A 27,703-nucleotide genomic window follows, 5' to 3' on the forward strand; every position below is an offset into this window, starting at 1 on the left:
TCCAGGGATCACTGAGCCTGTCAAAATGAAAGCCGTCACCTGAATCAGCAATCTGCTGACTACACAAGCATGGTGTTGGTTATCAGCTTGATTCCCGAATTTCTGTGAATTTCAATCCCCTTTTAAAGGCTTATGTCCATGTGATTTTCTTTTAAATTATGATGCAGTCACTGTGAAGCTGAAACTGATTGATACTTTAACATCTGGTGCACCTCAGTGAGGTCAAGCGTGCAAGACAGTTTGTCAAAAGTATAAGACAAAATAATAATGACACTGAGGGAACGGTGTAGTTCCAGAGAAATGTAGATGTCAAATCAAACCATTGATCCCCAGGTATCAAGAACAAAATCTTCCTTGGGGCGAGAGGATCTGTGTCTGTCTTCAGTCAACTCTTTTCACCACGAGCATAAAAGAAGAGCTGGGCGGCAGCGGGTTTTGCAGCCTGGCTTGCCTTTACATGTAGGGATACTTATCACACATAGACCAAGATACACAGCCTAGGGGTTACGTTTATTGAACAACAGTGCTTATCTCCTATGCACTGTGCACTAGTAGGAAAGGCAGAGCATTAGAGAGCCTTGCACTACAAACAAAAAAAGCAAAAAACTACTGCATAGGCGACCTCAAACCATTCATCACCTCGCAAACACACTGAAGGTCTGCAGCAGGCATCTTCTTCTCTCAGAAACGCACACCCCTTACCTGCAGGCCTGGATGAGTCACGCTGTGCTGCCATTATACAAATAATGACACTTTTTATGCCAGTCATTACGCAACTTGCTCACACTTTTACATGCTGCTACAATGTAGGTTAAGAGCAACAACTGCAGTTATATGTGTGACCCTGAGCTCTAAAGCAGCCATACATTCTCCCTCTGAATCAACCTTTTGTCCTGCATGACTGTAATTCAGCACTGATCACAAAGTAAGTCTTTCTTTGTTCACAGAAAAGAGTCAGTAACTCAAATAACAATGCAGCAATGAGGCTGCTCCTGTTGCTTCTTATGTCACAAATTAATCAAGATGCAACAAGAACGACGATTATCTGACAGGAAAAAAGGTCTCGACATATGAAGTGGCGACTTTTTCATCCAGCTCTGCGTGCTGAAGTAGGGAAAGTGACACCAGCAAAAGTCATACGGTTTATGTACATCAATTTTGATTTTAGTCTTGAAGTACGAAACATTTGAGCCCTCCTCACAGAGAAATGGGTAAAAAGAGATGGGAATTTTTCTTCCACAAGAACTGTTAAGTTACATGATGAGTTTCATTGTTATGGTAAACCGAACACCTCTTACTAAATTACCATTGGACGCGTTTGTTGTCAAAACTCAATCATATGAACGCAGATAAAGACTTACTCCTAGACTTAGGATGAATCTTTAAGTCAAGTTCCCGCCACTCACTTTCCTCAGGTGAAATCTTGAGATCGGCGCGAGGACTGAGATATGAGGAAACGTAACAATTTCCTCTTAATTTGTTTTATCCGATAAAACCCAAGCTCTTGTGAAACTGATTTTCACAAACGTGGAAGGAATGTTTCGATAATCTGTGATATACACGCTGTCTTTGAGTCCTACCTGTCAGATTCGGTGTTCACTCGATAACGCCAGGTGTCTGGTGACTGATCAAAACTTCACTCGAAGTTGGTCCTGTGCTGTGTGTATACCCAAAGTTCAACGGAATTCCTACGTTTTATGAATTTATTTCAGTGTGTAACATATTGTGCTCTATAACCGCTGTCGCATTCTCACTCATTTCTGCCTCGCGTTTCTGTCGCTAAATTGCAGCAGCGCTCGAGCTTGATTACTCAATCTCGCTCACGCTGTACATATGCATCTATTGACAACCCACTCTTAAAGGGACAGGACACTTTTATTATGACAGCGCTCCACAAGTCAATGAACGACACTAAACTTAATAAAGTTATTAAACTTAATTTTAAACTCTAGTCCACAGTTTTACCGCTAAAAAACTGGTAATAATTGTGAGTCTAATTTGATAGGGCATATTTGTACATTGTTAGGGGAAGATGCTTTTTGAAAAGCACCTTCAGTATAAAGACCATTATCACGAGGCTGCGTTCATAAGAAACAGTACCTATTTTACGGCTGTTAAGGTGAGTTAAATTGACAAAACCTCGGTTTAATAAATTATAGCAGTCATAAGAGCTTCAAATAGAATTCTTCAAAGTACTCTAGTTCTACCATGTGGCCATTTGAAGAATTGCAGACAGGTCCCTATAAACACAAATAGGACTACTGAAGATTTTATTATACAATGAAAGATAAATTGTGTGCACATATTTAACAAATTTTAAATAGTAGACATAATGGTCCGTCATTAATAGGTAACTATGCAGGAAGTAATGCAGGACAAATGAGTAGTAGGCCTACTACATTAACACTTGAGCTACTACTATTAAAGGTGCAATATGTAAGAATTTTGCAGTAAAATATAAAAAAAACACTAGGCCAGTGTCATATATTTTGTTCACTTGAGTACTTACAATATCCGAAATGTTTCCAACTATTTGTAAATCATGAGAAAATTGCAATTTTAACCAAGGCTCCGGGACGTGAGGAGTCACCTGTCAATGGCGTCATACCCGCGTTACCCTCAGTTTTATTTTGTAGAAACCATGGAAACATCAAAGACGCTTTAATATAATACACGTTTTAATAGACAAGGGAACAACTGTTTTGATATATTTATAGACAGACAATGAATTGTTAGATAGCTCAACACGTTTAGTCTTATTGTTTAAATCTAATTTTCTTGATTTTTTGCGAGTACCATGCTTTACCATGCCTCAAAGAAAAACACCATTTTGTGAAGTAGCTAATAGCATAATCAGATGCAGCTTTATAATAATTTATTTTTAGTAATAGTAATACAGCATTTTCTCCATCATACAATACATTTTAAAACTAATTGCATGCCATTTATCAACAAGTCATCCAGCATTTAATATGATATACTAAAATTGATCTAGTTTATTTAAGTGTGCAACAAGTGTCTCACCGCAGCCACCAAGCGAACACACAGAGTAACGTTATAACATTTTCAACACACTCAAATGTATCTAATATGATAAACAGAGCCGCGTTACTTCATACTCGTGACCGGAAAAGCGGAAGCGGCATAATAAAAGTTCTGCTGCGTGTGTTGCGCAGTCACTCCAGCGGCCTCGTTCAGCTCCAACAACACTCGGTCCTGCTCTGCTTCATACTACAATAACGTTAATAATCGCATCCATGAACATGATTTCTTCATGTTCATGGATGCGAGCATGTTCATGAACATGAGTCCTATCCCTATTCTTTTGCACCGTCCGTTGAGGTAAAGACCACATGTCCCAAGATTCCGCACTCAAACTTGCCGTCATCAAGCTAAGCCTTTTTTTTAAATAGGCCTCTAGCGACCTCTAGCGGACATAAAAATAATACATAATGCACCTTTAAGTAATATGGAAACATGATTAACTAATCAGTAAGCAATATCAAATTGATAGTTCCTTAAGTAATCAGCAATTACTGAATGAGATTAACCTCATTAATAACTATCAACTAGCTACAAATTATAGAGAATTACCCATTAATTACTAATCACAACATTATTGTGCATCTGAGACATAATCATCTTTTTAATACAGTGCATCACTAATTACTCAAGTGTTACCTAGTTACTCTGCAGGAACTACTAGTGATCTGGACCATTTATTTTAAAGTGAAAAACATATTTTTTGCTTTAAAATAATGGTCCAGACGGCCCCTTTTTTACTTTTAGTTTATTTTAACATGGTCAGAAAATGCATCATAATTAGTCAGGTTAATTGGTCACTCTGTAGGAACTACCGGTGATCTGGAGTCTGGACCATTATTTTAAAGTGAAAAAGAGTTACCCCTACAACTTTTACTGGTTTCACCGTCTACTATTTGTAAATTTAGTTGAAATGTAGCCAATTTCTCTAATGGAAATTGCATTATCAGAATTTTTATTTATTTATTTTTATTATATATTATAACATTTATATAATATTTCTTTCAAAAAATGACTAATTGAGTCATAGACATCTTGGTTAAAATGTGAGGTTAAACAAGTGATGAAAGAACTTAATTTTAGTGTCAATTTAGTACTGCACTCCACAGTTAACTTGGATCCAAAAGAGTCTTCACAGTTTAAATGAGTTGTTCTCTTTTTATTAATCACTTGCAGACTTATCATAAAACTAAGAATCAGTGCGTGTTTAATACTATAAACCAATTACGTCCACAACAATACTACTGACATTACATAGCATTCTTCAGAACGATATGGACATGTAGACAATCATGAAACTGCAAGTGATAACTAATAGACGTTGTTAGAATAATCTTTAATCTCCATTTTCATCTCGTTCACATTTTCTGTTGAAACAAGACGTATTTCAAAGTTACACATGAGTGTCTTTCTCAGCGCATAAACATTATTTTCCACTTGCAACTCAATTCATATTGATGTCTTTTGACGGCCATATGATATGATAATAAACAGATGATACTGGTATCAAAAGATAACCAATTAGCTGAATAGTTTAAATGTAACACCAGTTTGATGAAGTTGAATACAATTTGAGTGAAGTTAAATGCACACAAAGAAAAGAGAGAGGAAAAAAAAAAAAAAAAAAGTATTTCAATCTTTAAAGCTTCATACTGTAAATATACAAGGCACATACAAGTAAATGATACACCAGAAATAAAAGAAATATGAAAACCGAGTAAGAGAACAGAACAGAATCTTATAGAAGCCCATAGCAGGATCTTACAGAGAAGGTTTCTCTAGATTTCAGTCTCTACTGTGATCCTCACCCACTCCACATTTGATTAATCCAAGGCAGAAGAAGGTAACAGCACTTGATTGTTCATGAGAAACTGACCATAGATTACATGACTTACAACAGATAACTAGTATGGTAAGAGTGTGTGAATATAGACGATTTGTACATCATCATGGGAAACACTGTTCCCGATAATTACATCCACACCACAGTGAAATATGAGGGGCACTGCCCTCGATATCAACACATCGGTAGGCAAAATCTACCATCATCTTCTTCGCATTATGGAAGGCACTGCTCCCGATAATTATTCTGGATCAGGTATAACATTGATTCAAAAGGAGGATGCCAGAGACTAACAAACAACAGTATTTTTCTGAAAAATGTTTATTATTATTATTATCATTATATTATTTAAGAAATGCATTGTGGTAGTTTCTGGTCATAGCTTTTGAAAACAAGGTTATCTCCATAGCAGATGCTGCTTTCACATTTCGACAGTATAACTGTCATAATTATGGAAGGCACTGCTTCCGATAATTATACATTTGTTTAAAAAGGCGTTACAAAATGCTATTTATAGTGATCCCTGTCACTGATAAATAAAAAAAAACAACAACTAATAAATAGATATTTCAGAGCCACACAGGAAAGCCTCTTTCTACTATTTGACAGAACTGATCTGAAATGCCCCTGAAAAAGCGTATTCAACCGAAAAATTGGAAAAATACTGTGCTTTAGGAGGTGTGTCATCACTACAGGTAAGTCAGGTTACAAACATTAAAATGACAATGGCTGATTGTCTAACTGTAGCCTGTATAAGAAAAAACATCAACCTCGAAATCCAGACTGTTCAGGTTATTATGAAAGTAGTTCCTAAAAGGTGTCTGAAAATGATCAAAGTAACAAACCAATAACACATTCCAAATTTGTGTAATCTAAACTAAATCTTAAAGGAACAGTTCACCCAAGAATAAAAATGCTGGGTTATTTGCCATGATGTCATTCTAACCTCTTATTAATTTTGTTCTGTTCTTCACACATAGATATTGGATGGATTCAAAGGACGAATTATAGCACATGAGTGATGTGAGCTACTTTTATAATATTTTATGGTGCTCCTGTGTCCTGTATTGAAGTTTAAAATCACCAGTAATTTCATGGAAAAGAGCAACCAGTACGTTTTTCAAAATAGCTTATGTTGTGTTTCACAGAAGAGGTTAGGAAGGACATGAGGGTGAGTAAAGGATGACAGAATTGTTATTCTTGGATCAACTACTGTTTTAAATATTGAGGTAAACCTCTAATCATAAATTCACGTTAATAATAGAGCACCAATATCATTTTCTACTTTAATTTTCCTTTTTTGTCTTGAATGATGGTTCAAAGCTATCAAATTGTTAAAGAGGTGAGCTGAATCTGCCTGTCTAAATTTCATTATCCATATCCCATACTTCCCCTGCCAATGCATTGGCACAGCCCTGGATGGTCCAGGTAGCAAGAGCAAACTGATTCTTGAATTGGTCGACGTCAGCAGATTCAAGACCTCCTTTAATAGCTTCAAGGTGATTCACCAGAGCTGCCAGTGTGTGCGAACCAGAGCCCAGCACAATGTGCCGGAACAGACTCTCCCGTGGAGACACGTAGGGAGAGAGGAGACTGCCTTCCACCTTCCAACAGACACATCATGTTAACATCCACATTATAACATAAAAAAATAAACATGTCATAACTGCTGCTCTGCGCTGTTTCTAAAATTGTATTTTCCTAGAATGCAAGCTGAGAAACATTTAAAAGAGTTTTAAAGGGATAGTTCACCCAAAAATGAAAATTTGATGTTTATCTGCTTACCCCCAGCGCATCCAAGATGTAGGTGTCTTTGTTTCTTCAGTAGAACACAATTGATGATTTTTAACTGCAACCGCTGCTGTCTGTCAGTGGTATAATGCAAGTCTGCGGGAACTTGGACTATAAGAGTAAATAAAACACGACAGACAAATCCAAATTAAACCCTGCGGCTCGTGACGACACATTGATATCTTAAGACACGAAACGATCGGTTTGTGCACATACTTCAATGAGCGCGAGACATCACTGCCGTTGTCAGAGCGCGATCAGACCTCACGAATCGAGTGATGAATGCAGTTGGACATAGTGGTGTATTAGAGGTAAAAAATTATATAAATACTGTTCGGTTTCTCGCACAAACCGATCGTTTCGTGTCTTAAGACATCAATGTGTCGTCACGAGCCGCAGGGTTTAATTTGGATTTGTCTGTCGTGTTTTATTTACTCTTATAGTCCAAGTTCCCGCTGACTTGCATTATACCACTGACAGACGGCAGCGGTTGCAGTTAAAAATCATCATTTGTGTTCTACTGAAGAAACAAAGACACCTACATCTTGGATGCTCTGGGGGTAAGCAGATAAACATCAAATTTTCATTTTTGGGTGAACTATCCCTTTAAAGGGGTTCTACGTAGGAATGACACCCAGTGGTCGAAATAGGTACTGCAGTCCAAATTCAAAATATTTTTTGCCCCGCCCCTTCTTTCAAAGATGCAGGTGGCCAGCTTGAGGACTATCTGTGTTTTAATATGCTGTCGTTCATAGAGATTTTTAGATGGATGCAGAGGCTTTTTAGGTCAGGTAGAATCTGCGATCCTCTGACACAGTTCGTTTGCTGGTTTCCATGGCTGCAATACACAGTGTTTTCCGCCAACTGGCAACCTGTGATGTCGAAATACTATTGGATAAACTGGCAGCACGCAGTTTTGCACAGGCCAAAACAAAGACAGACATTCCAACACGGAACGCACATTTCAAAGTAGAATGTCTGGCTGTAGCATTGTTTTTCTGAGAAACAAGTAGGTGAACTTAGCATGTTTCCTAAATGTCTGCAAACATATTGGGGTATTTTTATGCTTTATTAAAGTGAAAATCTTACATATAGCCCCTTTAAGGCTGGAATTTTGTTGCTTTAGCTCATGTCTATTAGCTTTGAGGTACTCCATATGCTAGTGTAGAAGCTAAGAAAATTAATGCTTAGCAATTATAGACATATAAACTGGATCTAAAATGTATCAAAATTAGAATAGGGTATTACTGCAATACCGGAGGCTGCAGTTTCAGCATTTCTATGACCCACATTTTTTTTTTTTTTTTTTTTTTTTTGATGTACAAACAGTTTATACTTACTATTCAATTTTGTATTTGTATTATTTTCAGGAATGCTTTAGTTGTTTAATTATTTAAATGCAATTGACATATTGTCCTAACCAATCCTCAACACTAAACACAACCGTTGGTAAAACTCTTGAAATATTGAACCTAATTTTTTTTAATATATAAAGTGGAATAAACCTATATTCTGGTTTATTCTATATTCTGGCTTCTTGTCTGGTGTGTGACCAACTTAAAGTGCAGTAAATGGTAAAACTAGTGTGTTTATTAATTAAGTTAATGAAATTAAAACAGTATAAAAACAAATACTGGTTTACAATGTCAGTAACCATAAATGAAATGTTTTGAACATTCAAATTTTAAATTAAAACATTAAAAATAAGGTGGAAGGATAATAAAAGTGTAGTAATTTCTGTGGGTCTAGTCTTTGCATCGTTTTATGCAGGTCTCCTCTGATAGAGAAGAATTGGCTAGTATCCGGTGTTGCAGGAAAATTGCAAAATTAATTAAAAATGTATCTTTGTCGTAACTGAAATACTAATGACTTATCATATCTGCTAAACTTTGTCCAACAAAAATATCTTGAGAATGACCTTCCTTCTATTACCACTATGAATAGCAGCAAAGCAGCAGCTCTTTGATAAGTTCCATCCCAACTACCTTTTTTTAATAGGAAATACATCAACACAGGAAAGAATGAAATGGCTTGATGAGTGCCATGTTATTTACCTTCATAATGCGATTGTTGAGGATGCGACACTGCTCCATGTCTTCAAGATCACTGTTCCGGATGGCAGAAACAAGTGCACTGGCAGCACGATCGTACGACCCCTGAGCTGACAGAAGCCACTGCATCGTCACAGTGGAAGGAAGGCGGCCCGACTTAAAGTAAAATGCAAAAAGTGAAATTAAGCTCCTTTCTGTACTTAACAGATATTTACGGAGCCCCTAAAAGCACATGGTGAAGGAGAAAAAAAAATAGATGGAAGTAAAAATCATGTGTCAATGCTTTTGCGTTCTCTTGAAAAAGAAATTTTGCATTCGCTTGAAAAGAACACAAAAGTTTTCCACGTGAATGCAAAGTTTCTAAGAGGAATGCAAAACATTTGCAAGCAAATGCAAAAGCATTGTATATTTTCCTCCAATCTCATATTTTTTCCATCGCCACATCCCTAAAAGGGCTCTGTAGATATTCAACAAAACACCAAGTTCTTTTGGAGTTACAAAACCACATGTAACAACGCAGACTCACCATTTGCCGTGATTCTAATTTAGACCTGATCTGGGACACATAGTTGCGGATGACACTGGTATACTTTTCCACATTCAGCTTGAGCAAGTGGTCGTGTACCAGCCGAAGAGTAACCAGCCCAGCCACCTCGCCTGCTGTCTTGGCCAGTTTCAGAGTGTTGAAGGAAGTGTACTGTTCCAGATTTTTATCGGTATCCTCAAAAGTGCCAAACGGGTATGACTTTGAAATCTGAAACACATCAGGCAGATGTTTACTTCCTATCATCCATCATGAAACAGACTGTACCTGAATGTATTTTACTTTATTTTGACATCTTCAGTTAAACCTGAATACTTACCGAAGTAAATCGAAAGGAAAGCGAAGGGATGCCCGAGAAGCTCTGGAATGGATAAGCAGAGTGAGACAAACCCATAGGCTCCATTCTGAAAAGAAAGAAAAAGTTAGAAAGAGTTTAACAGTGTTGCTCTAGTCAATCAGAAATAAAATAAAATATAAAAATTAGATGAAAAGAAATTTAAATGAACAACTGACTGAAACAAATAGTCTAATCCTGGCTTAATCTAAGCCCTGTCTGTGAAACCAGGCCTAAATGTTTTAAAGGTGAAGTACTAAAGTTACAAAACTAAAATAAAAATTAATTAAAGCTAATTAAATATAAATAAACTAATAAAAATGACAAGAGCACATTTTAAAATGACTACAAATTAAAAATTAAAATATAAAGATGAAAGTGTAAAGATAAAAGCTAATTTAAAATATTAATAAATACTATAATAGTATACAAATGATAGTCAAATCGTCGAGAGTAGTGTGAGACAAACATACACAGCCTTCTCCCAGTTAGATCCAGCAAACTGTTCATGCAAGGATTTGGTTGCATCAGTTGGAGATGAGACCTGTATGCGGAAAAAAAGATTATTTTTTCTTTATAAGACAGATAAAACAGAAGAATAATGGCAAAGATTCAGCATTTGTGATACATCACCTGTTTCATAGTGCTCTCTAGTAACCCATACAGCAGTGGACTGGCAGTTGCTTTGAAAGAGTCAAAACCTAAAGAGAATGTCAGATGATCAGCTCCAACTCAAGACCAAGTCCGTCTTCAACTCTTCAAGAAATGACTCTTTACAAACCTGAAATAACTTCATCAAGGCTGATGTGAGAAAACGTTTTCAAATTCAAGGAGGTCAGGTAGCCCTATGGGAACAAAAACCACAAAATATATGCATTGTGTCACAATTCAAAGGCTATATTTGGAATTGCTTATTAACATATATAAGGACTGTTTCACAGTCACATTTTGACAGATTTGACACATCGACCAATGAACTTCCCGGAGTTCCCGCACCACAAAGAATGCAGCTCTACTTAGTAGGCTAAAGGTATGATAATTGTTTTCCCTCCACGTTTACAGGGCTAGATAATTGGTTGATTATTTCACTCTATTGTTATCCACAAGTTTTCTACGCTCCATGAGGCCTTGCGTCAAAAGTGAGAGTGTCTTCCGGTTCGAAGTAAACAAACGGGATGTGATGCACCGAAATGAAAATTCTGGGCTGAGGCCGAAACCGAAAATTCAAGATGCACTTGGCCGAAAAACAAAATAGAAAATAAAATAATAAAATTAATAATCAATTAATTAATCTTAACTTATTTAATAATTAGCACTCAAACAGCTAAAACTGAGTTGTACAAACATTTAAACTGCACATAAGGCAATTTTTATACCAACTTTTTAAAAACAAAATTGTTTCATTGTTGCAGTGCATTTTTACTGGTAAGGCACAAGAGGTTTGCTCTGCCTTACCATTAGAACAATCTCTTGACTACAACACGGTGAAGTAAACAATTTTTATGTGCGTATGAGTTAGATCCCAAGGGCAAACAGACGTACGTGGAGTTTGCTAGAGACAAAAGACACTTTATGAGAAGTGGTGTCTTTCCAAGAGGATTGAATCTTTTGAGCAACTTCAAGAGTTGCTCTAGTTGGAAGCAAATATTGTGCAGCAGAAATGGTTGTCCATTTAAACAAACAGAAAGTCACTTCGCTTGTAGACGCAGCAGTTTTGTCCGATACATTTGTGCTTTTCGGTTTCGATCATCGAACTCCTGTTTCTACCCCCTGTTGGCGCTGTGATGGAAGTATTATTGTTATTGTTCCTTACTTTTATTTGTGTTAGTATTATTTGTTGTTTGGTCAAACAGAGAATTCACTCCCATATTTAACAAGGTCATTGTTGAACAGAAGGCAATAAGAGATGCATTCATACCTCCAACCACTCTGTTGCCCCGACACCAAATTCACCAGCACTCCAGCTAGCAAACACTATGCTCCTCTTTGGTTTGAATCCATCTTGGAATAAAAGAAAGTTGCATTTAAAATCAACAAGTTTATTCTTAATTAATAATTATCATATATACTTCATTATATAATGATAAGAAACAAATGTATGTCTTTAAAAAAAAAAAAAAAAAAAAAAAAAAAAAAAAGTATACCATTCTTGATCATGTCTGTAATAGTTCTGGCCAACTCCACCAGTAAACTAGTGCCAACTGTGCTTCTGGCAAATCCAGGGCCCCATGCATCTCGCTGGGCTCCGATCACCATATAACGATCTAAAGCAAAGGATGAAGACAAAAACCAAGTGATCAGGGACTGGGACCAATTACTTGTTTGATGTGCACAGCTGTTTAAAGCCCTGTGTAACACTATACAGTACCTGCATCTATATAACCTTTAATGACTCCAAACACATTGTGGATTTTTTTCTGAACTAGGACATTGTTCACTTCCACCGTGATATTGTCGCGATCGTCGCCGAGCCTGTACATGGTATTCGGGAGCATCCCATCACTCCAGCCATCAGGTGAATTCCGACCTCCCAACTTACTGTTAGAGGACAGGAGCAAACAAAATGTAACAAATACGTAAATAAAGGAAATAATAAACAACATTGACGAAGCTAAATGTTTTGCATTTTCTGATGAAAATGTGAATGATTCTTGCTGCCTGGATGCTAGAGTGACCTGAGTGGCTTCCAAGACATTGCTATGCTGTTGCCAAGATATTCTGCGTGTTTTTTGGTGCATTTTTACGGGGTTTCTAAATGGTTGCTAGGGTGTTTTGTGTGGTTGCTACAGTAGATAGTTGCGAAGCGCAAGTCAAAAAAGCCCAACTCTAAGCCTATTTAATATTCTGGGGCCGGATTCACAAAACATTCTTAAAAATAAAACTCTTCTTAAAGGGTTAGTTCACCCAAAAATTAAAATTCTGTCATTAATTTCTCACCCTCATGTCATTCCACACCCATAAGACCTTCATTCATCTTCAGAACACAAATTAAGATATTTCTGATAAAATCCAATGGCTCTGTGAGGCCATGTACCATGTAGTGATGGGTGATTTCAAAACACCACTTCATGAAGCTTCGAAGCTTTACGAATCTTTTGTTTCGAATCAGTGGTTCGGAGTGCGTATCAATCTGCCAAAGTAAATTTCAGTAAACGAGGCTTAGAAGGGTTTTGAAATCTCAATGGTTCACCAGTGGGGGGCATGACTTTGACAGTCTGATACACTCCGAACCACTGATTCGAAACAAAAAATTCATAAAGCAGTGTTTTGAAATCACCCATCACTAGATACCGTTGAATAAAGTCATTATTTAGTTTTTTTTAGCACACAAAAAAAGTATTCTCGTCGCTTCATAACATTAAGGTTGAACCACTGTAGTCACATGAATTGTTTTAAATACATCTTTAGTAGCTTTCTGGGCATCTGAACGTGTTAATTATCTTGCTGTCAATGGAGGCCTCACTGAGCCATCGGATTTCATCAAAAATATCTTCATTTTTTCTTCTGACGATGAACAAAGGTCTTACGGGTGTGGAACGACATGAGGGTGAGCAATTAATGACAGAATTTTCATTTTTGGGTGAACTAACCCTTTAACTTCCATTTTACTATTATTTTCTTACTAAAAGTTAATCAAGTTAAGAATATTTTGTATTTTCAAAAAAGCATTTCTTAAGAACATTTTTTCTAAAGATTGTTCCAAAGACAAAAATTAAGAAGAATTTAAATTCCTGAAAAGAATGTTATTAAAATCATCATAATCATCTTAAAGTTAGGATAACCGCTTAAAGGTGCTAAAGAGGATGTTTTGTTTTATACATTTTTGCAATATTACTTGAAACTGTCTTTACTAACTGATAAAAGACTATTTATTAGGTGCACTGAAAGTAATAATATTAATATACATCATCTGTGCACGAGGTAGGGCCTTAAAAACATCAGCCAATCGTTTACGCGATTGGCCCTCTGGCTTGTCAATCACTGCGGTGACGTTCCTTGTGAGAGACGAGCGTGGCTGCGTGCTCCAGTAACTTTCCACACTCCACAGGCGCTGCATGCAATGTTTTTGTCAGGAGACAGGAGTAACAACTGCAGATTATGAGTTACCTGCGGTGAGTCCGACATAATGAATCCAAAAAACACGACACAGCGAATGCCGGTGGTAAACACTCGTGTTCCAATACTCCTGCACGAGTTTTGGGAGGCGTTCCTTTGAAATGAGCTGTGAAGGAGGGGTGTTGTTCTTACGCATGCGCTCATTTCAAAAACTCAGTAACAGTCTTTGGATTCTCAGTCGACGAAAAAATCCTCTCTATCACCTTTAAATCCTAAAAGGTAAGATGTTCAAATAATTTACTAGGTTCTTTAAAACATTAAGCATTACAATTAAACACTAGCTATACATAATCAAGTCAAGTCACCTTTATTTATATAGCGCTTTTTACAATGCAGATTGTGTCAAAGCAGCTTTACAGTGATAACTGGTAAATAATTTTTAAAGAATAACTCTTAAAGAAAACAGTGTCATTGTCCAGCTTAAAGGGTTAGTTCACCCAAAAATGAAAATTCTGTCATTTATTACTCACCCTCATGTCGTTCTACACCCGTAAGACCTTCGTTAATCTTCGGAACACAAATTAAGATATTTGCGACGAGAATATTTTAGAGTGCCAAAAAACAACCAAAATAACGACTTATTTAGTTATGGCCGATTTCAAAACACTGCTTCAGGAAGCATCGGAGCACAAATGAACCAGTGTATCGAATCTGCTGTTCGGAGCGCCAAAGTCACGTGATTTCAGCCGAATCATGATTCGAAACACTGATTCATTTGTGCTCCGATGCTTCATGAAGCAGTTTTAAAATCGGCCATAACTAAATAAGTCGTTATTTTGTTTTTTTTGGCGCACCAAAAATATTCTCGTCGCTTTATAATATTAATATTGAACCACTGTACTCACATGAACCGAATTAAATATGTTTTTAGTACCTTTATGGATCTTGAGAGAGGAAATGTCATTGCTCCCTATGGAGGCCTCACGGAGCCATCGGATTTCAACTTAAATATCTTAATTTGTGCTCCGAAGATTAACGAAGGTCTTACGGGTGTGTAATGAGGGTAAGTAATAAATGACAGAATTTTCAGTTTTGGGTGAACTAACCCTTTAAGTAAATTCAGTATTGATTTATTCCATTGTAAGAATCAATAGTTATTTAATTTAGTTAATTTATCTATATCAGCACTGGAGTAAACAGTGATGTCATCGTCCAGCTCAGCTCAGTTTGCATAAAAGGGTGTCGATGCAGGCAGATTAAAAACCTTGTTGAACATCAAATGTCAATGACATATTACTATTACTAGGGATGTGCACAAGTACTTAGAAGTGACGTCATTGACTGACAATTTAATCAAAGATCGTTCATCATTAAACACAATGTGATATTTTTCAGAATTCATAATTTAGTAGCAACTCAAAAACAAAAACAAATCAAACATGAACCTCGTTTTTTGTTTTATAATTCTGACATAATTTTTGGCAACATTCAGCACACATGAAAGTGCCCATACATAGGATGTGTTCACTCACAGCACACACACACACTCACACTCACACAGATACAAGACTCTAGTGAGAGTGTGAATGAATGCAATACGCTGCGTCAGGCAAGCTTTTTATAATATATATATATATATATATATATATATATATATATATATATATATATATATATATATATATATATATATATATATATATCCTTTGCACTTTGAACATTCTTCCAAAATGTTTAGTTCTCTTAAGAAATTTATCATAAAGAGAACCTATTATAAGTCTTTATTTAGTTTTTGCGGTCTACTAAAATGGGTTTTCATATTTGAAAGTTAAAAAAAAAAAAAAAAAAAACATTTTTTTTTTTTTACATTACATTATTTAATACATATTTAACATTGTTGCAGCACCTCTCTTCCCAGCCTGTCAGAAACACTGGTCTCTGGTCTCTATGAAGGCCCTCCTTCCGAAAAGTGCAACGTGCTCTAGTGGTCAGCTGGATCAGTGTGTTGTGATTGGTCAACCACTTCGAGCGCGTTTTTCGGAAATGTTACGCCACTTACCATACCTATGTTAGATCCTGGGTGGAAAAACCAGCATCTCTTGGACATGGCGACAACACACTACCAACACAATTCAACCAGGCTTCACCTCTTCATTTTGAGTATGCCATGGAAAACTCTAAGACTACAATCAAGGCATATCATGGAGTTCAGAAACAGTGCTTACTGACATACTAAATAACTCCCTTTGGAGTGACTTTGTGCTTTGTAACATTGCAGACCCTTTGCGCAACATTACACACTAAAGAAAGTTAAAAAAATAAAAAAGCATAATAGGTCCTCTAAGTTTATGGGATTTTTTCACCTGCTTTTTCATCCAACAGGCAAAAATGAAAATGATAATGGCAACTCCTCGACAGCACAATTTCATTTTAAACACCTAACTATTAGTGATAGTAATGAGTATTTTAGTTACCGCATCAGTGATAGTAAATAGCAAGAAAAATGTAATTTGGGATCACAACTGCACCTCATGATCTCAGCAGCTTGCTTCATGGTGATAGTTTGGGCCGGAATGCGGGGCAAGCCAGAAGACTCAGCCGGGGGAAACTGGGTATGATTGAAGGAAGGGAATCCTGGAGTGTAGGGATCACCGGTGCCAAGATGGACCTGTGAAAAGAGTTTTGAAAAGTTTTGAAAGGTCATGAATCAATTGTACATAAACTTTGAAAAGCACAAATGATCTGATAAGAGAAAGGTTCCATAACTTACATGGCCAAAAAGAGCAGTGTCTTCATTAATCTTGTAGTTAACAGGATCTGGATAAATTAGCACAGCACTAGCATTCAAGTTAGCAGCATTAGCAACCTGTAATAAGCAAATGAAAACCAGAGGATAATTAAGTAAATATTAATATGAAAGGGTTAGTTTACCCAAAAATGAAAATTGTCAATAATTACTCACCTTCATGTCATTCCAAACCCGTAAGATCTTCATTCCTCTTCGGAACACAAATTAAGATATTTTTTATTAAATCTGAGAGCTTTCTGATCCTCCATAGAAAGCAACAAAATGACCACTTTCAAGGCCCAGGAAGGTAGCAAAAAAATGTAAAACAGTTCATGTGACTACAGTGGTTCAACCTTAAATTTATGAAGCGACAAGAATACTTTTTGTGCGCAAAAAAAAAAAAAAATAATTCTATATTCTATATTCTATATATATATATATATATATATTTTATTTATTTAACTTTTTGGGGGGTTTTTTTGCACACAACCACTGTAGTCACATAGACTATTTTAATGATGTCTTCACCTTTCTGGGCCTTAATTGCTTTGCTGTCTATGGGGGATCAGAAAGCTCTCCGATTTCATCAAAAATATCTTAATTTGTGTTCCGAAGATGAACGAAGGTCTTACAGGTTTCTTACAAATTTTTGGGTGAACTAAACCTTTAACAGTCTTAATATATGACTGAGTGAGAGCACCAACCTTTTCAGCGAAACTTAGTAGTCCAGCTCTGACCAAGACAACCTTTCCATTCACATCAACATTCAGCTCTTGCAGGCGTCTGAAGTCCTCTGCTCGTCCATAATGGGCATACAGAGCTGCTCCCTATACAACAGAATCAGCGTAATTTAATAAGAATATGAAATAGTCTAAGACGCATGTTGTTATTTACTACAAATCTTCCCTTTGAGCTTTCTGGAGCTCTCATATGTCATTTATTATTTGCATTTTAAATGTGTTAACATACATCATACAAGCTTTAATGTCACTGATGCTCAATGCTATTGGTTGTCTATTTCTAGTAAACAATACCATTTGAATTTGTGAAAGTGCAAAAGATGCGAGAACTACGAAGGAGGGGAATATTGTTCAAAAAGCTATCATGGCTGTACGCAACTTGAGAAGCATTAGCACTCCAACTGACCTGTGAAACTTGTTCCCTGCGAATATTTCACCAGTTATTATGTGCGTTCTGTAATTCATGAATTATGAATTACAGACCATTCATGAATTAATCATTATTTTGAGTCGGTTCTTTCTTTCCAATGAATTGACTAAATGGGTTTGCAAAACTTTATGAATCGATTCACATTTGTTCGGACCATTCACTCACTGAAACATCTGAAGCAGTTTCTCAGTCAGTAAAACAGACAGTAGGTCTTTTGAGATGCTTAAAGGGATAGTTCACCTAAAAATGAAAAGTATCCCATGATTTACTCACCCTCAAGCCATCCTAGGTGTATATGACTATCTTCTTTCAGACAAACACAATCAGAGATATAAGGTTTATAATGGTTGTAAGGGGGGCTGCATTTTGAAGCCGAAAATAATGCATTTATCCATTAAAAAAATATATATAAACATAATCCATACGAGTCCAGGGGGTTAATAAAGGTCTTCTAAAGAGAAGCGATGCGTTTTTGTAAGAAAAATATCCATATTTAAAGCTTTCTAAATTCAAATTATAATGATGAACGCGGAGGTGCAGAGGATAGAGCAAAACAAATCATTGGTCATTGATTATAAGTCTAAAACGATCATTTTTAGATACATTTAGATCAGTGGTCTCAAACTGCCGGCCCGCGGGCCATTTACGGCCCGCCCACCCTCTCTACCTGGCCCGCAACTGATCTCAAAAATAAAACATAATCCGGCCCGCTAAATTATTAGGGGCCAAGCACCGAAGGTGCGGAGGCACCTATTGTTATTGTTGGCGTTCTTTTTTTTTTTTTTTTTTTTTTTTATTCTTCTTCTTCTTCTTCTTCTTCCGCTCTTGAAGTCTATGGCAGCCCACAGAACCGCTTGCGGGAAAGTTGTGAAATTTGGCACACAGTTAGAGGACAGTCTGACCTTTGTCCATAGCAAATTTGGAGTCTCTAACTCAATCCCTCTAGCGCCACCAGCTGTCCAAAGTTGCACTTATGTTTATGCAAATAACTTTTGAACCGTAAGGGTTAGAAACAAAATTCTTTTTTCCTCTGATTCCTTGGGTCAAGACGAATCGATTACACCCTATGACGTCATTTTCCGTCATGAAAATTTTTCCGCCATTTTGAATTTTCTGAAAAACGTACTTTTTCGAACTCCTCCTAGGCCGTTACTCCGATTTTCATGAAAATTGAATCAGATCATCTTCAGACCATGCTGACAAAAAGTTATGGAATTCAAGTCGATTCCTGAAACCGTTTTCGAAAAACTCGCAAACGAATTGTACGTAGTGCTTGCGAAAACAGAAGTAAGGCTGTATTTCCACAATGCTTTATCGTATTCAGACCAAACTTGGTACATGGCATCACAAGCATGACCTGAGGTACCATGCAGTGTTTCGGAGCAGCGCCACCTACTGGTGCGGAGATATAAAAAAATTGACATTTTTGCTTATAACTTTTGATGGGTTTGTCCAAAAATCATAAATTTGGTCTCGTTGGATTCGGGGCATCATGCTGAGTTGAATTATATCCAATTTTCCCATATTGGACATTTTGGCCGTCGGCCATTTTGAATTTTGTGCTAAACTGCTGTATTTTACGAACGCATTAGCGTATCTTTACGAAACTCGGTATGGCTCATCAGCTCAATGCCCTGAAGGAGCCTGAAAAGTTTCGGAATAGCGCCACCTTGTGGTCAAAAGTTATAACAAAATTTTCAAAAATGCTAATAACTTTTTACTTTTTTAACTCATTGTAATGAAACTGGTCTCATTTGATTCGTTGGTTCATGCCAAGAACATAGATATCAAATTTGCCATAGTTGGCTGAACTTCCTGTCCGCCATATTGTTTTTCTTTAAAAACCTACTTTTTCGAACTCCTCCTAGACCGTTGTTCCGATTTTCACCAAAATCGAACCGTATCATCTTCAGACCATGCCGACAAAAAGTTATGGATTTCAAGTCGATATGTAAAACCGTTTTTGTATACTGGAGCAATGAATTTGAGGCATGATGTAAAACACACTCTTGAAGCTGTATCTCCGCAACGCTTTATCTTATTCAGACCAAACTTGGTACATGTCATCACAAGCATGACCTGAGGCATCATGCAGTGTTTCGGAGCAGCGCCACCTACTGGTGCGGAAATATGAAAAATGGATATTTTCGCTTATAACTTCAGATAGGTTTGTCCAAAAATCATAACTTTGGTCTCGTTGGATTCGGGGAGTCATGCCGAGTCGAATGATATCCAATTTTCCCATTTTAACCATTTTGGCCGTCGGCCATTTTGAATTTTGTGCTAAAATGCTGTATTTTATGAACGCATTCAAGTATCGTTACGAAACTTGGTATGGGTCATCAGCACAATGCCCTGAAGGAGCCTGACAAGTTTCGGACCAGCGCCACCTTGTGGTCAAAAGTTATTATGAAATTTACAAAAATGTTAATAACGTTTGAATATATTAATCAATTGTAATGAAACTGGTCTCAGTAGATTCCTTGGGTCATGCCGAGAACACGGATATCAAATTTGCTATAGTCGGCTGAACTTCCTGTCCACCATATTGTTTTTCTTTAAAAACATACTTTTTCGAACTCCTCCTAGACCGTTGCTCCGATTTTCACCAAAATCGAACCGTATCATTTTCAGACCATGCAGACAAAAAGTTATGGATTTCAAGTCGATATGTCAAACTGTTTTCGTACACCGGAGCAACAAATCTGAGGCATGATGTAAAAAGACTCTTGAAGCTGTATCTCTGCAATGCTTTGACATATTGACACCAAACTTTGCAAGTGTCATTGTCACCTCATTCTGACCATATCACATTAATTTGGTCACAGCGCCACCTATTGGTCGAAAGGGATGAACCAGTAAATCCTCATTTTTGATCATTTTTCAGCTCTTTTGCCTAAAATGATACTTTTTCGAACTCCTCCTAGGTATGTAGATATGTCAAACCGTTTTCGTACACCGGAGCAACGAATTTGAGGCATGATGCAAAAACGACTGTTGAAGCTGTATCTCTGCAATGCTTTGACATATTGACACCAAACTTTGCAAGTTTCATTATCACCTCACTCTGACCATACCACATTAATTTGGTCACAGCGCCACCTATTGGTCGAAAGTGATGAAACAGTAAATCCTCATTTTTGATCATTTTTCAGCTCTTTTACCTAAAATGATCTTAATAGGTCTTTAATTGCTCACTGCTGCTGTTGGTCTGATGCTCACAGCCATGTTGGCTGGCTTCTTGTGCTGTTTTTGTGCTTGGCCCCGTAATTGCTGCTTGCAGCTATATTTATTATTATTATTATTCTCTAGTTGCTACCTGTCTGATATGCAAAGAAAAAGTCGCCGTTCTAAGGGGCATTCACATATCGCGTCACATAAGCGGCATAAGCGGCTCCTTTCCATAAATTGGAAAGGAGAAGGACATTCTCCTTTCCAATGCGCTTTCGCTCCAGTGGCGTCTGTCGTTGCTATGCAACCATGAGCCGCGCTCTCAATCGCTTCTATTATGAGCGCGCTTGCCTAAATTACAGTAAAAGCACTCGACTTTAAGTCATGAGCGCCGATGCAGCCATTAAACGTTACCGATGCTCAAACGGCATCTTGGACAAATGTGGCCCAGCTGTGTGAGCACAAGCGCTGCAGGTGTCTGTCAAGAAACAGAAGAGTGTACAAATGTATTCAGGGATTGTATTTGTTCAGTACAGTGTTGTTCAGTGCAAGATTTTAATGTTATTTAAGCTAACATAAAGTAAGGGAAAATACTTCCACTAGATGTTAAAAACTAATAATGTATGTAACAATGAGAGATTTGTATTTTTTTGGCAAAATAAAGTTGATATATAGCTCCAGTTTTTTTGTTTATTTCTGACCCCTCCACGCCACAAGTGCTGCTGGTTTTGTTCCTAAATTACTGATTTTTTATTCCATATATCTTGTTGGATGTGAGAAGTCAAATTTCAATTATAGTATTATATTAGTAATAGTATTATATAATTATATTACACTCTGTAACAATGAGAGAGACACTGCTGTTTACATTTAGTATGGTAAATAAGATATTTATAGTATAGGTATAAAAAATATTTTAGTAGGCCTAATGAAATTTGAAGTAGGCTAAATGAGAAATAATGCAAAGGAAAGTAAATTTTCTGAAATGTTGTGCTTTCTTGCGCTTGAAGAATAATATGGCCCTCCTATGAGGTGTCAATCACAGAAACGGCCCCCCGACAATTTGAGTTTGAGACCCCTGATTTAGATATAAGAGAAGAGGAGCTTAAATTTGTTGCACAGCCCTATTTTATTTGTTTGAAACACGAGAGGCATCTAATACTCCTACATCCTGCGCCATACATCCCGTCAGAGGATTACTCATTAGGCGCAAGTCGACTTGCGCATTCTGCGTATGGTCGTCTGCCGTAAGCTAGTTATTTGAATTTATTAAGTTCTAAATATGGATATTTTTCTTACAAAAATGCATCACTTTGCTTCAGAAGGCCTTTATTAACCCACTGGAGTCGTATGGATTACTTTTTTTTATAGATGGATGCATTATTTTTGGCTTCAAAATGCGCCCCCCCCCCATTCACAAATATTATAAACCTTGGAGGACCAAGGATATTTTTAAATATATCTCTGATTGTGTTCATCTGAAAGAAGATAGTCATGTACACCTTGGATGGCTTGAGGGTGAGTAAATCAAGGGATAATTTTCATTTTTGGATGAACTATCCCTTTAAGAACACAGAGAACAAACAGCGCTGGATGAAGTGGATATTCACCTACAAACAATTGAAACAAAGGGCTACTGAGTGTTATGTGAATATGCGCTACATGAATGTGTTTGATCACCTTGTTGCGTTTACCATTTTTATGTTTTAAAACATGTTTTAAGGGTTTTAAGTCTTATATATGTGAGACAAACTCAAGAAAATTAACACTTCTCTCAGAGCTGAATTTTTTAAATGAGCATATATTGATTTTTTTTTTTTTTTTAACTTTTTAGTGTTGTTTTTTGCAAAAACAATTTGCATACCCTCATATGAAATCCAGCCCCGTTTCAAAAGACTTATTGCACAAGTTGTACTTTTATAATACTTTTATGGGGCTCTTTTGTCAGTTGGTTGTCAACATACATGCTTATTCAAAACTAACCTGCACTGTAGTAACTGCACTGTATGCCAAATATCCCTCGGTTGTTCCTACAACATTACCACGAAACAGCACTCTGTTTTTTGAGACAGCAGGTTCATGGACTTTCACATAGTGCTCGTCGGTCCAGGGGGTCATTCCAAAAGTTTTGAATTTTCCCATGATTTTATTAGCAAGCGCCTCATCACCTGAGCTTCCCGCCTGGTGACTGGCACTAGAGAATTCCCTGCAAGAGGGAGAAAGAGAAGCCGAAAGACAAAACAAAGCATGTTTAACTTGAGTATCTGCTCAACTTATATGGAAAAAGCAAAAGGGCAGTTGTGTTTATTTACTTGAGGTTGCTGTTAATGTTGTCAGTCGTCAGTTTCTTTTTCAACAAGGCTCTGAGATCGCTCCAGTCCAATGAATAAACTGGTTCTCTCACTTGGGCAATCTCATTAAGAATCGGACAATCTGAATTTATTTCAGTTTTGTCTGTGCTTTTATTAGACAGGTAACCAATGAGGTATCCTGAAAGACAAAAATATTATTATTTTTATGCTCAGAAATGGTTACAGTTTAGCGGTCATAATACGAAAGCATCTGACCACAGAATTCTACGACTGACCAATCAGAATGAAGTATTCCAGAGGGCCATGAAATAAGCTTTAAAATATACTGACACATCTTCTTACCAATAATGAAGAGGAACAGAATGGCGATGACAAATCCGCAGACAGTTTTGGGAGAACGCTGGTTCAGCTTGCTCTGGTAATATGGACGATTATGTTGGTTTTCCCCAACACCGTTAGCCTCCATTTCATCATCCATGTCAGATGAGAGCTTCATCTCCACATGGCTGTTGTCACCCTCCATGTTCTGGGTCAGGTTAAAGCGAGTATAGGAGCGCGGCTCCCCATTGAACTAAAAAAATAGTTACAAAACACCAAAATAAAACACTTTTCCTGGGTTCTTGTCACTCTGAAAACATGTAAGGGCAAGTCATGAAGCTATTCTCTTCAATATAGAAGATTTTCAGCACAAGAAGTAAAACGTAATATCAGGAACATTGAGGAGGTTTCAGTTGAAGTGCCTAAAATCTGCTTGATTAAAGACAGACATTTAAATCTCATAAAGACACTGTTTTTTCTTTGTTATCTCTCAAATGGCAACTGATTCAGATAATTCTGTTATAATACCATGGCAAAATAAATTTGAATGGGAAGAATGGCTTACGATTTTTGAAATTGTTGTCCTGGCTTGATCCATCGTGGTCTCAAATAACTGCAGCAAGAGAATGAGAAATGTTTAGTGGAACACAGAAATCTAAGATCACTCTGTAGGAGGTAAATTTATCATAAAACAAAGATAGATTCCTTATGTCAACAAAAAGGGCTGTATAATGATCTGCAGTAACAGATATTATATTGTAATGTTGGTGAAGGTGCACTACACAATGTTTTGTTTATGTTTTTCTGGCTGATATGACAGCGGTCTTGAACTTTGTCCTTAACTTGACACCTCTGTGTGTGTGTGTGTGTGTGTGTGTGTGTGTGTGTGTGTGTGTGTGTGTGTGTGTGTGTGTGTGTCACATCACATTTTTCTGTTACAATGTCAGTGTGAAAATACTCTATCACCAGGAAAGATTATCAGTGAATATATCAGTTTGTTATCTGACTGTTTTAGTCTGAGCTACTGTATACAAGAAAGAAAAAGAAAAAAAAAAGGCTTGAGTTGATTTTATTTATATAGAGTGCAGCAAAACTTCTAATTCCTTTAAAGACAGTTCTAATGTGAGCTCCGAGGTTAATCAATGGTATTGGTTAGCATGCATTATTTCAACTTATTTTTAAAATAATCGTATTCAATAGCGGAATTCATGGTGAAAAACTACATTACCTTACCCATGATGCTCACCCACCCACTCACCCTTATGTCATTCCAAATCCGTAAGACTTTTGTTCATCTTTGGAACACAAATGATGATATTTTTAATGAAATATGAGCGATTTCTGTCCCTCCATTGACAACTACCACTTTGATTCTTCAAAAAGTTCATAAAGAGATCGTAAAACTAATCCATATGAATTGAGCAGTTCGGTCCAAATTTTCGGAAGAAACACAATCGCTTTATATGATATACAGATTGAATTTAGGCATTTACTCACATATAAACAATGTTCAGCTAACATAAACAGAAGCTCAACCGAACCTTCTTGATGCGCGAGAACAAACCTCTTGCGGAAGCTCAAAAGTGCTGCGTAATACGAGAATGAACCTCATTGGTTCTCGCACGTCAAGCGAACATGCTTGAGCTTGAGTTAACCATAATGTGTGCATTGATGAATGTTTATGTGAATTAAGGCCTAAATCAAATCTGTTCTGCTGATTGTGACTCTTCAGAAAATTTGGACTAAACCACTCAATTAATATGGATTCGTTTTACAATCTTTTTATGAACTTTTTGAAGCATTAAAGTGCTAGTTGTATAGCTATAAATTGAGAGACTGAAATCACTCAGATTTCATTAAAAATATCGTTATTTGTGTGAAGATGAAAGTCTTACGGGATTGGAACAACATGAGGGTGAGTAAATGACGACAGAATTTTCATTTTTGGGTGAACTAACACTTTAAAAGACTTTTTTGAAATCCCTATGGAAAAAAATAAATGGAAAAAATACTTTCAGAACAAGCGTCGCTGAAAAAGGGGGCGGGCACTGTTGCACTCTATTGCTTTTTCTCTCTTTATTTCTTGTACATGACTCATAAAATTCATTTAACAATAAAATACAAATAATTAAGTTATATGTGTGTCAGAAGTGATACATTTTACTTATTTTATTTAATAATTACAAAGTATTTTCATGGTCATTATTGTTAATATTGTGATAAAGTTTTTTTTGTTTTTTGTTTTTTCATTGAAAAGTTTCATTGATTTTAAAAACTCAAATGACAGAATTTGTATTTATTTATGATTGAACTCTCTCTTTAAAATATATATAAATATATAGTCAATAGTATACAAGAATTAGAAAAGCGTTGTTTAAAACAGCTTTAGATGAAATCTAAAAAGTCATACTGAAGCAGTCCGCCAAATGTACTGCCCTGTGCGAGCTTGCTTGGACACATGCATGCTAGAGATAGGAAAACGTATTCGGCTACACCCTACCAGGAAAGAACGTGTCGTGCACACAATCAGATCAAACCAATTCTCACATCCGTTGGGGCCTGCTTCACGTTTAACCTCCTACTGTCCTTTCCTCAGAAACTACATACCCTGTCTGAGTGTATGGGTGCATAAGCCCTCGTGCCTAACTATACGATTTACTGTTGGAATGAAGAGAGCCCAATAAACCTCTAGACAAAGAAAACTTCTATCAATCATGGATAAAACAACTGAAAAAACAATAACAATCACACTAGGAGAGGAAATACTACAAACTAAAGTTCAGAGACAGTCTGTTACTGCCAGTCATATTCCAGTACAAGCCCGTGAAATTTTCTTTTACGAAAAAAAAAAAAAAAAGACAAACTCTCCATGAGCAGCTTCTCTAGCCAAAATTCTCAATGATTTTGTTAAGCGTGCTGCTGGTTTAATCCATCCATGCAATACACTAAGCTACTTTATCATGTGACTCTGTGCCACCCTACCACTTGAATCACATTTTCTGAGAAGTAAATGGATGAATTAGTCTAAACTTGTGTCATTTACTCACATTTTAAAATAACCTCTCTAGACGCATACGTTAATAATGCATAACTGTATTTTTCTGGCCCTACAGATTAACATCAAACTATTTTGTATCACAATCTAAGTTTCCAAGAATGTGTAGACATTGATGATTAATCTTTACAGTACTGGCAGAGAGGATTAAAACTCACTGTAGCAAATCATGTGATGGTCACACTGAGTAAAAACACTGTACACTCTAATGTGCTTCATGTTGTAATACCTAAATAAACTGGTTTTATTCAAGTAAAAAAAAAATATTACTTCATATTTGTGCATCAACTCAAAGTCATTTTTAGGTTCAGATTAGCTAGAATTAGCTCCATACAAGGTAATAACTGCATATTTTCATCAAACTATTTGCAAGTGTGACTCTCCTGCAATGCAAATATTGAGCCTTTCAAACTAGTAGAGATAATTTAGGTGCATGAACGTGGTAACAGGTGTCACACACAACCCAAAAGAACTCGGTTGAACTCTGGGAAGGACAAGTGTTCAGAGCTGACCCTGAAGAAAATGTCACATATATCTGGCACCAAATCACAATGGAAAAATATAAGTTACTAAAAAAAGGTTTGGAAATTGAACTTGCAAACACTACATTATTATTAAAATATTTCATATTAAAATCATTTATATTAAAACTAAATACATTTATGAGGCCATTTAAAGTCAGTTTTGTCATTAATTTTACAAGCGAAACGAGCACTGTCTTATTTCAGTTTGACACAATCTGTGTGAAGGTCAGTAGACAAGGGTTTGCAGAGCACGTGCGTGAACTATGAAGTAAAAGTTTATTTACAGTAGCTGCAACACGAATTAAAAGCGATTATAGATTATAATTCTAATCATTTTACTTCTAATTCAATACTGTGAGGAATAATCCTAACTTCAATGATTCAAAGAGCCATGCACCCCTATTTCTGCAATACTACAGTAGAAATTGCCGGTAGGTAACATTCTGCAGACAACACATTTATATTAAAAGACCATAAATCTGTGATAAATCTTACCAATGCTCTCGAGCTCCCGTCACGACCGCAGCACCCTTGTCACGACCACCGCGAGCACCTCACGAACACAAAATAACCTTGGAGACCCTGCAGAACTATGAAGCGTTCATATTGGGGAGGCGGGTGCTTTGGTGTCACTTCCGGGTTTCAATTTTAGAGAATTATCTATTCAGTAGGCTATGTAGCTGGGTTCAAGAGCAGATGAAGGT

The 27,703-nt window shown here is 36.7% G+C and overlaps 1 protein-coding gene across 1 annotated transcript; it reads right to left on the reverse strand.

Annotated features, from left to right (window-relative positions):
• Nucleotides 1–4,180: 4,180 nt before the first annotated feature.
• Nucleotides 4,181–27,630, reverse strand: tfr1a (transferrin receptor 1a). Its single transcript, XM_048195765.1, has 18 exons — nucleotides 27,495–27,630; nucleotides 23,986–24,033; nucleotides 23,445–23,673; nucleotides 23,103–23,280; nucleotides 22,774–22,996; nucleotides 17,154–17,276; nucleotides 16,432–16,527; nucleotides 16,190–16,329; nucleotides 11,974–12,143; nucleotides 11,750–11,869; nucleotides 11,524–11,606; nucleotides 10,387–10,450; nucleotides 10,239–10,306; nucleotides 10,079–10,149; nucleotides 9,591–9,675; nucleotides 9,254–9,481; nucleotides 8,731–8,883; nucleotides 4,181–6,489 (listed from the first exon to the last, which is right to left on the reverse strand). The coding sequence occupies exons 2-18, from the start codon at nucleotides 24,016–24,018 to the stop codon at nucleotides 6,247–6,249; spliced, it is 2,307 nt and encodes a 768-aa protein (XP_048051722.1). The 5' UTR covers nucleotides 24,019–24,033; nucleotides 27,495–27,630; the 3' UTR covers nucleotides 4,181–6,246.
• Nucleotides 27,631–27,703: the final 73 nt, after the last annotated feature.

The sequence above is a fragment of the Megalobrama amblycephala genome, linkage group LG7 (assembly GCF_018812025.1).
Source record: "Megalobrama amblycephala isolate DHTTF-2021 linkage group LG7, ASM1881202v1, whole genome shotgun sequence".
In the NCBI taxonomy this organism is placed as follows: domain Eukaryota; kingdom Metazoa; phylum Chordata; class Actinopteri; order Cypriniformes; family Xenocyprididae; genus Megalobrama; species Megalobrama amblycephala.

Coding starts and splice junctions, on each gene's coding strand:
- tfr1a (XM_048195765.1), bottom strand. CDS start 24,018: ATGGATCAAGCCAGGACAACAATTTCAAAAATC. Junction 23,674..23,985: donor GGACAACAATTTCAAAAATC/GTAAGCCATTCT, acceptor CTATTTTTTTAG/TTCAATGGGGAGCCGCGCTC. Junction 9,676..10,078: donor TCTAACTGGGAGAAGGCTGT/GTATGTTTGTCT, acceptor CTTTCTTTTCAG/AATGGAGCCTATGGGTTTGT.